Consider the following 9,908-nt stretch of genomic DNA (forward strand, 5'->3'; position numbering starts at 1 on the left):
TTCTTTTCTTTCTTGTTGTTTTCGTGTTGTTGCGTCTTGTTCGTTGAGGAAATGTAATTGTTCTTGTAAGAAATTTAAATCACTTTCTACTTTCATTCCTTAACGTTTAGGATTGAGCATGGAAATTATTAATTCTGCCACCTAGGCCTACTAAATCCACCTGAAAATTGTGTGAGCAATTAGATTTATTTCATTGTTCAAGGAGTAGCAGCTCAGGGGCATCCCTGGGTCAGCTGTGAGTGCCTGTAGCAGCACAGGGTTGGTGGGAATAGCTGTGCTGGAGATGTCAAATGGCCAAAACATCCCAAAACAAATGATGAAAAAACCCTTAAATACAAAGTTTTTCCCTCTTGGGTGATGATTTTTCAGTTATTTTTACCAAAATCATATAATAGAGTAGGTATTCCTCTGCTTGTAATCTACTCGTGGAGGGAATTAAATAATAATTAAATAATAAGGGAATTAAATAATAATTAAATAACAGCTCATCCCCACCTAAATGACTACAGTGAACTCCACCTACTTGGCATTTTCCACACAAAATATATCTAACAGTGACTTCTCAAATGGAAATTTTAAGGAAAACACAAGATTTTAATTTTAAAAAAGAAACAAACTAGAAAATTTATGTATTTTAAGCTTTATTATTTCATAAAGTCAGGTTTGACAGGGCATTTATTTATTTTAAAAGCTAAAACATTTATGTAAAGTGAAATTTTCGTGTAATAGAAAAACCTTAAATCAACTTTTACTCTAGAATGTGAAAAAAGAGTTGTTCAGAATGTTGTGTGATGTGGCTGAGCCAAAAAGCCTTTTCTCCTTCACAGTTGGTGGAAAACTCGTTTTGTTTGGAGCTGAAATGATTGTCTCTTCCTCTCTCTCCCCTCCTCACCACCCCAGCACTGTTTAAGTGAGATTCCAAGGCCTGGAATTCCACAGAAGCTCCTCCTGCCTCCATCCCTGGCTGTTCCAGGCATCCTGTCAGGAGAGGCCACACGGAACACCCGAGAGTGGAGAAATAAAGAGCAGGAGAGCCCCATTCCTAAGAGGATGGAGGGGAGCAGGATTGTTTTCCAGCGTTTCCTTGGCAGTCAGTGAGATTGGCAGGGGATTGCTGAGTGGTGTTTGCCTGTGCTTGCCTTGCAGGGGAAATGTCATCTCTGAACACTACTCTGAACAACCATCAGCTCAGCCATCTCCAGTCACTCCTCAACAACAATCAGATGTTTCCTTCAAATCAGCAGCAGCAGCAGCAGCAGCAGCAGCAACAGCAGCAGCACCTTCTCCAGGGCTACCAGAACGTGCAGGGCTTTCAAGGCCAGCCCCAAATTCCTGGCCCAGCCAACAACCCAAACCCCATGGCGTGTCTGTTCCAGAATTTCCAGGTAGAAAACAAAATTCAATCAATATTCAAGCAAGTGTGCAGCTCTCAGGAGGTAAAATTCCATCCTCCAGAGTCTGGGGTTTCTTTGCTGATTAAGACAATTTAATTTCTGTAATTATATGTATACTGTATACAATACATTCTTTCAGTAGCTGATGGATTTTGAAAACCAAGAACATTTGTTATTGAAATTTTATCCTTTTCTCCTTAGGAACTGGGTTTAGGTGCTTTGGAAAGAATTATGCTGAATGTGTTGAAAAAAAGTTCCTCTATATGCTGACAATCACTATAGAGTTTTAACAAAACTCTTTTCCATCCCACAGAAATGATCCTAAATTCTCATTTAGCTTATTCTGATTATTCAGCAGTGAGAAATAAATACTGATAGCACTTTGCAGTAATTAGAAACTTAATAAGTTGTTATAAGTGACTGTGTGCACCAGTCCTCTCATATTCCCACTGTAATGGGATGGAAGAGCTGTGATGGGGACTGTGCAGCCTGGGAAAACAGGGATTGGAGTGAATCAACAATGGCAAACTGGGAAAAAATGAGACTTCCCTGTTCTCCAGATAACACAATTATTCCTCATACAGGTTGGGTATCAACAGAGCAAAAATAGTGACAAATGCAGGGTGCAGGAAGGGATTTGTTGTTCCTCAGTATCACTGCAGGCAAAGTGCAGGTGTGAGGAGAGGAGTGCAGAGGGGGCCAGGCAGAGCTTCCACCCTTCCAGGAGGAAAAAGGAGCTGTGGAGAAGCTTCCCTGGAAAATCTCTGCCTGTTCCCTCTCTTGTAGGAATTTTGGTCACTTTAGCCCAGTATTTTTTTGTGTTGTATTCCCAGTTATAGAAACAGACACAACCAGTAGTTAAAGGGCTTTTGGAATATTTTCCCTGTGGTTTTTACAGTTTTTGTTGGAGTGCTCTTGCTGACATCGTGTTCCCTGGCTGTGGGTGTGCAAAGGAATAGGAAAAGCTCGGGTGGTTGGATCTGGAGGTGCCAGTTAGCTGTGGCAGGGCCTGTCTGAGAGCACAGGGCTGTGGGATATTGGGGACTGGAGTCCGTGAGATCCCATGGGAAAGGCACACAGCAAAGGGGAAAACAGGAATTGGTGCACAGATTCCACAAGCACAGTGATGGATTCAGGAATTCACTGAGGAGCACACAAGGACAGAAGCAATGGTGGGATCTGGGAAGGGAAGGGAAGGAATTGATGAGAGCAGAACTCAGAGGTTGTGGAGTTGAGGTCTCTCCTCCTCTGGAGCTTCACAGACCCCACCTGGATGTGATCCTGGGCTCCAGCAGGAGGCTGGGTTAGATCAGCTCAACTGGAGAAGCCTGGAGAAGAGAAGGCTCCCTTGTGGCATCTTCCAGTGTCTGGAGGGGCTGCAGGGAGGCTGGAGAGGGACTGCAGAGACAGGACCAGGAGGGATTGCGTGAGGGATGGGTTCAAACTGCCAGAGGGGAAATTTAGGCGGGATATTGGGAAGGAATTCTTCCCTGTGAGAGCAGTGAGGGTGCCCAGAGCAGCTGTGGCTGCCCCTGGATCTCTGTGAATGTCCAAGGCCAGGCTGGATGGGGCTTGGAGCAGCCTGGGAGAGTGGAAGGTGTCCCTGCCATGGCAGGGGGTGGCACTGGGTGGACTTTGAGGTCCCTTCCCACCCACACCATCCTGTGTCTCTGTATCAGAAATACTGACCTTGGGGAACTTGTTTAGGACTTGAGAGGAAACAGGAGCCTGCTGACACAGAGTCTGAGACAGTGGTTATGTTTCCCTCTAAATCAGGCTTTTAATTCTCTCTCCGCTTTGTTCAGCATGAAAATTCATACCTGGTATATAACAAAAAAAAATGTGCTGTCATGAATAAGCACAGAGTTTATCTGCTGAAATCCAACTTGAGTTAGAGCAGCAATTCCCATCCTCTCCTCTCCTTTCCCCAGGTGAGGATGCAGGAAGACGCCGCCGTCCTCAACAAAAGAATGATCACCCAGATGGGAATGGCGCCGGTTCCCGAGAGCTCCAACACTCTCCTTCCTCCCTTCCAGGAGCCCCCCTGCGACCTGCAGCAGAGACCTGACCCATCCCTGGGCCAGCAGGCCAAGGACAACCCCAACGCCGCCGCCGCCGCGGGCGACGCCTCGGTGGACGCCATCTACAAGGCGGTGGTGGACGCCGCCAGCAAGGGGGTGCCGGTGGTGATCACCACGGCCGGCTCCAGCTCCACGCAGCCGAGCCCCATCCCCGCCCTGAGTGCCATGAGTGCCTTCACAGCCTCCATCGGGGACCCCCTGAACCTCTCCAGCGCCGTCAGCGCCGTCATCCACGGCCGCGGCGCCGAGCACGAGGGGCGCGGCCGCAACGCCCGCGGCGCGCGGGTCCCCAAGAGCTCGGAGCACGGCAAGAACGCCACTGAGGGGGATGGCTACGAGTATTACAAATCAGCCACTTGTAACACGCCCAAAAAGCAGTGGGAAGGGGAGCAGAGCCCCGGGGGGGAGATCAACAGGTGGAAATGTGAGGAGTTCCTGGAGCACTCCGCCCATATCCACAGCAGCCCGTGCCACGAGAGGCCCAACAACATCTCCACGCTGCCGCTGCTGCAGGGGGAGCAGCACCAGGCCCTGCTGGCACAGCGGAACTGTCAGAGCGAGAAAATGCTGGAGGAGAATTTCAGGTATAACAATTACAAAAGAACTATGATGAGTTTCAAGGAAAGACTGGAGAACACTGTGGAACGATGTGCACACATCAACGGGAACCGCCCGCAGCCCAACAGGGGCTTCGGGGAGTTGCTCAACACTTCCAAACAAGACCTGATCCTGGAAGAGCAATCTCCCAGTTCCTCCAATAGCTTGGAGAGTTCCTTAGTGAAAGACTACATCCATTACAATGGAGATTTTAATGCCAAAAGCATTAACGGGTGCGTGCCCAGCCCCTCGGATGCTAAGAGCATCAGCAGCGAGGAGGACCTGCGGAACCCCGAGTCGCCCTCGTCCCACGAGCTCATCCACTACAGGCCAAGGACGTTTAACGTGGGCGACTTGGTCTGGGGCCAGATCAAAGGACTGACTTCCTGGCCTGGCAAACTTGGCAGAGAAGAAGAGGTTCACAATTCATGTCAACAGAACGCTGAGGAGGGGAAGGTATATTTATATCTCTATGCACATCTCACTCTCTCTCTCTCTCTCTCTCTCTCCCCACCAGCACACAAATCAAAATTTTGTCTCCTTTATTTTATCTCTTCTTTTAGCAGCACAAATGGGGTTTTTTTCATAGCTGTAGCTTGTAGAGCTGAATTTCCCCTTCATTTCAGACAGGTTAGATTTGGGCTTTGCTAAATGATTTTTTTGGTGTTAACAAAAAAATGGTTCTCACTTCCGTGGTGTGTTCAGACAAATTCCTGGCTGTGTCCAAAGCATCTGATATGGAAATACCTGAAAGTGTTGAAACTGCAAAAAGGAGAAGTGGCCTAATCAGATTGAGGAATCTGTAATGAGTGAAATCTTGCTGATTGACACACACTTCTCACAGGAAATGCACACACATGAGGTTTTGATCATTTAGTTATAAGGAAAGTGTTCTGATTTGCTCTTTCATACTAAAATTCTTTCTTTGTGTCAACAAATCATGTGCTTGTTGGGGAATAGACAGGAAATGTGGTTATCAAGGAGTTATTGGTTATTTTATTATGAAAAATATTCCCAAATCTGGTCTCCACTGCTTGTGTAACATTTTATCTTTGTAGTTCTTATAAAATGCTTCACATCTTTCACCTGTACATATTTTTGCGTACCATTTTACAAAATGCAAATTTAAGAAATGTGTAAGCAGAAAGGGGAGATTTAAGGAAATAGGAATATGTCAGTGACACAAAGAAATCAAATCACTTAGAACTGAGGAGAGTGGTTTGGACCAAAGTGTTCCCCAAAATTCAGCCAGGAGCAGATACCCAGAGGAGAGAAGGGACAAGAAACTCATCCCATCCCACCCCTGCCATGGCAGGGACACCTCCCACCATCCCAGGCTGCTCCAAACCCCAATGTCCAACCTGGCCTGGGACATTTCCAGGGATCCAGGGGCAGCCCCAGCTGCTCTGGAATCTTCCAGTCCCTCTCCACTGGAGCTGTAAATCCTGGATGCTGTTGAGCAGCTGTGGTTTCACCCCCCGAGCGGAACTCCAGTCTCCCTTGGCAGGTGAGAGTGCTGAATATTCCAGAGCTTTCCATGGATTAATCCATCCCAGCCCAAACCAGGACAGTGTTTTAGAGCCTTGGGAAGCTCAGATCCCCAATTTACAAGTCAGGAAGTGGAAGCACAGAAGATCCCAAACTTTAAAGGATGCAACAAAATGAATTCCTGAATTCTTCTTGATGAAGAGTTCCATGTTCAATATCCCTGTCTGTGTGAGTCAGGAACAACATTCCCATTCCCAGTGTGCTTTTAGGGATTAACTTCAGAATCTCTGTGTCCAAATCTCTGTGAATGTTTAATAGAATTGAAGGGTTTATATTTTAGAATTTCTGTAAAGAGGGGAATTTTCTTACCTCATTCCTGAGCAATTTCACGTTTCCTCCCTAATCTGTGGATTGCAGAATGTGCTGTTGGTTTTGTGCAAACCTCCTTTGCTGTGCTGGGGTTTCTGTGCTTTGTGTGGGAACTGGGGGATGTTAAATCCAGTGGCACCAATTTTATTGGATACTGAAGCACAAAAACCAGGGAAGCAGATCCTTGGAATGCTGACAGCAAGGTGGAGACCACTCCAAGCTCTCCGTGAGGAATTCGCACGTCGTGGATCACCTCTGCCATCAGACCACCTTTAATTAATCATTTTCAATTAAAAAATGAAATAAATGTGTTTAATTTCTTCATCAAGAAGTGCAGAGTGACAGCCATTCCAAAGGGCAGGAGCTGAGGGTTGAAGGTGGGATACACAGGGAAAAACCCACATCAAACCAGAAGAAATCACTTGGAAAACCACAAAGAAACAGCCACAAAGAAATAACCTCAAAACCCAAATGTTCTTCAGGAATTCTGCACCATCCGTGGTGGGAGTGACCTGCAGCACGTGGGAAAATTCCTTTTTCTCTGGAGCTTCCTGAAAACATCTTTTAAAGTCTTTGTGTAACCAAATGTGACCCTCCTGTGTTGTATTGATTTGCTGTTGGGATTTGTACATTCTCTGGTCTTTTGATTGTTTATTATTTGATTTTTGTTTCCATTCAAATGACTTTGGTCATTCAGGTATTTAATGGAATAATGGATCTGTTTGGAGGATCCAGACAGGAAAAGGAGGAATATTGCTCTTCCTTTCCTTGGTTTTTGGCTACTGGAAATTAGAGGGGCCCAAGGAAGTGCAGGAGAAATTTCTGGGAAGAAGCAAGTCTCCAAACCAGAGGAGTTGTATCTCATTAAGTAATTTATTTGATTATTACCCACCTTAATTATTGTTCATCACCTAAACAGGACCAGAGCAATCAAAGATTTTGTGGGAGCTTTTCATGGTGAATTCTAACAGGGCAAATCCTGCTCTCAGTGTGACTTTTCAGGGGTTAAACTGGGCTGGTTAAACTGGACTGGTTAAACTGGGTTGGTTAAACTGGACTGGTTAAACTGGGCTGGTTAAACTGGGATGGTTAAACTGGACTGGTTAAACTGGGTTGGGTAAACTGGACTGGTTAAACTGGGCTGGTTAAACTGGACTGGTTAAACTGGGCTTTTCTGGTTCTGCAGGTAAAACAGGGAGGATTCCTCCCAGCTCTGTGTGTTCACTGGCCTGGTTGATATTGATGATTATTAATTGTTATTTCTCTTGGAGTTGTTTTCCATACCCTGTTTTGTAGCAAGTTGATATTTCCCAAAAAACCCAAATTTTTTTTTTATGTATAACCATCACAAAATTCCAACAGTGAAGATTACTTTAAGAGATCCTTTGTTTCCCAAACATGATATTAATTCTTGATAACATTATTTACATTGAACTTTGCAATTTCTCTCATGGCAGTTTGTTCCTTAGATTTACATTTCTGTCATGGATAGGGATAATTCCTTTTTTTTTCTCATGTTTGTCCTTAGAAAAGCTCCCCAGGTTCTCCATTTCTTCTGAATTTGTGTTCTTCCAAAATCCTGTGAGGGGAGGGATTACTGGAAGTATTTGCATCAAAAGTGAGCAGGTTTTAAGGGAAAAACGCTACAATTTGTGGCATAATTGAATTTATTTCATGAAAATTGAAATCTCAGCTCCCCAAGTGCAAATTTCTCCATTAATGACTTGTGGAAGTGCCTGGATCAGCACATTCCCAATTTCTTTAGCCCAGGTGTGACATCAAGACATTGAAAGTTGTTCTAAATGTGTAATTTTGGGCCTTATTTCGAGAGACTTTGGAAGCTGCTCACTCATTACCTCCACCTTGTTGTGTCCACACATCAGATCTGTGGTGAATATAAATTATTTAGGAATTGGAAGGCTGAATTTGGAGGGAATTTGCATTGCCACTTCATTTCCAGGTTGTGTATAGGCACACACTCAATAAATTTGTATTTAAAGTGTCAAGTAAGATGTAGCAAAGAAACAGGAATGGAACCATTTCTTTCCTTTAGGTTGATGTGTTCTAAATATATGATCTTGTTGTTTTTACCAGCAGGGAATGCCTGAGCCAAATCAAAACAGTAGAGTGAAGTGGCCTCATGTTTTGAGATGCAAATGATGAAATTACAGAGATGTTAGAATTAATTTTCTGCTGGTATTGTTTACACTGGGACTAACTGGTGCCCACACAGTGGTTGAAATTGCTTAAATTTAAAATATTCAGGATTTAAATTCTCAGTTCTCTTGAGCACATGCCTAAATTCATCCCTGATAGCTAAAGAAAGATAAGAAATAATTAACTGGTTTAAAGACTAATAAATAAGCTGGATAAAGCTCCAGTGAAGATTCCTGGATTCAGTAGGCAAATCAGGATTTCCTTGTGGAATGGGAATAAATTTGGCCATGCCATGAGTTGAACAGAGACCTGGAATTCCTCACCCAGGAACTGATGGTGACGAGAAGGTAAAAATGGGATCATCAGTCCCAGGCACTGAGAATTCCAGGTGTGCATTCCAGGGGTAAAATCCCTTTGGGAAAGTCAGTGCAGAGTGAGGGACTTCACCAGCACTGCCAAGAAAGGTCTTTAAAAGATTCTTCTCGGTTTTGTTGTCACAAATGTCCCAGATTTGCATTTCTTTTGCTGAGAAATCCCACCAATGGATGAATGTGGGAGGGGTGGGGGCTCCAGGCGCTGTTCCTGCCCTGCTGGAGGGGGATTGCCAGGCTGGCAGAGCAGGCAAGGTGGGATTTGCTGCTCTGGGTAACGAGGTTTGGTGTCCATCCCTTCCCCAGGTGGAGCCGGAGAAGCTGAAGACACTAACGGAGGGGCTGGAGGCGTTCAGCCGCGCCAGGAAAAGGAACAGGAAGTGAGTCCATCCTGCTTCCCCACACAATTCCAATCCTTCCCATGCTCTGCTGCCGTTTTGGGGCAGCTCAAACTGAGGGATCCATTCCTTGGAATTCCTCCTGTTGGTTCTGGAGCCTGATGCGTTTTGAGCGCATCTCTGTGAAATATCCCTGGGAGCTCCTGGAGGGTTCCTGAGCTACAGGAAAAAACTCATTCTCTCCAAACTATCCTGACCAAAGCAGAGTTTTTAACCAGCCCTGACCTGCTCCCTGTGGCAGCTGAGCACAGGTTTATTCTGAGAAATTCCCACTGCTGAGAAGTGTTGCAGGATTTGTGGCTGAGCTCTGGGTCACTCCTGTGTCAGCTGCTCAGGTTTATCCAACCTTCACCTTTTAGTGACAAACACCAGCAGAGAAAAACAGTGAAACAGCAAATATTGGGACATGAAGCATCAGGATGGGCAAAAAGAGGAAAATTACTGAATTTTGAGGAGGGAAAAAAACATCTCTGGACATTTTTAAAAGGATGACAGAATTGTGCTGTGATTGGGTTTGTTCTGTGATGGTGCTTGTTTGCTGTCATAGGGAAAATACATTCTTAAATCTGTGAGATTTTAAACTCATCTCTGAACAACCACAGGCTGAAAGGGATTAAATAATTCCCTCTCTACCCCTCCTTTTAAGGGGTGAGCTTTGCTTTTATTTCTGTGTCCCATGGGGCCAAAGAGAAAGGATTTTTATACCAATGAGACGGTGGTGGCGGCTGCTTTTTCCAACATCGTCCTCAAAATACCCTCCTGGATTTTAAGGGAACACAGAAGGGCTTTTGGTGACTTCCCAGTTATTTATTCGTGTCCCTGAAGTGAAATCAGTGACTCAAGGACAGCAGGAGTAGATTTAAAGTGGTTAAAGTTGACATAAACTGCTGCTTTACAGCCCTTACAGTGTTTTTTTCTCCATATTTCAACTTATTTCCTAGTTGAAATTCTTTGGTAGATATTTCCTGGTTTCCCCATGTCCTGCTGTAAATTTATCTGGCAAAGTTCATTTTCTTTTTCTTTCTGATTTGTGATGTACTGTTGGATTTTTAT

General features: G+C 44.8%; 1 protein-coding gene and 1 long non-coding RNA gene across 3 annotated transcripts in view; one reads left to right on the forward strand and one right to left on the reverse strand.

Annotated features, from left to right (window-relative positions):
- The window catches only part of MBD5 (methyl-CpG binding domain protein 5), a 109,059-nt gene that overhangs the window by 93,412 nt on the left and 5,739 nt on the right, over window positions 1–9,908 (forward strand). For both annotated transcript variants that reach the window (XM_086898234.1, XM_086898235.1), the window contains 3 exons: window positions 1,147–1,385; window positions 3,326–4,528; window positions 8,764–8,837. In XM_086898234.1, the coding sequence (XP_086754360.1) occupies window positions 1,147–1,385; window positions 3,326–4,528; window positions 8,764–8,837 (1,516 nt within the window). The remainder of the gene's footprint in view (window positions 1–1,146; window positions 1,386–3,325; window positions 4,529–8,763; window positions 8,838–9,908) is intronic.
- On the reverse strand, window positions 625–3,214 carry LOC147652329 (uncharacterized). Its single transcript, XR_015289386.1, has 2 exons — window positions 3,084–3,214; window positions 625–2,792 (listed from the first exon to the last, which is right to left on the reverse strand). It is a non-coding gene; the product is annotated as an uncharacterized LOC147652329 (long non-coding RNA).

This window comes from Cyanistes caeruleus, chromosome 7 (genome assembly GCF_971803275.1).
Source record: "Cyanistes caeruleus chromosome 7, bCyaCae1.hap1.1, whole genome shotgun sequence".
In the NCBI taxonomy this organism is placed as follows: Eukaryota; Metazoa; Chordata; class Aves; order Passeriformes; family Paridae; genus Cyanistes; species Cyanistes caeruleus.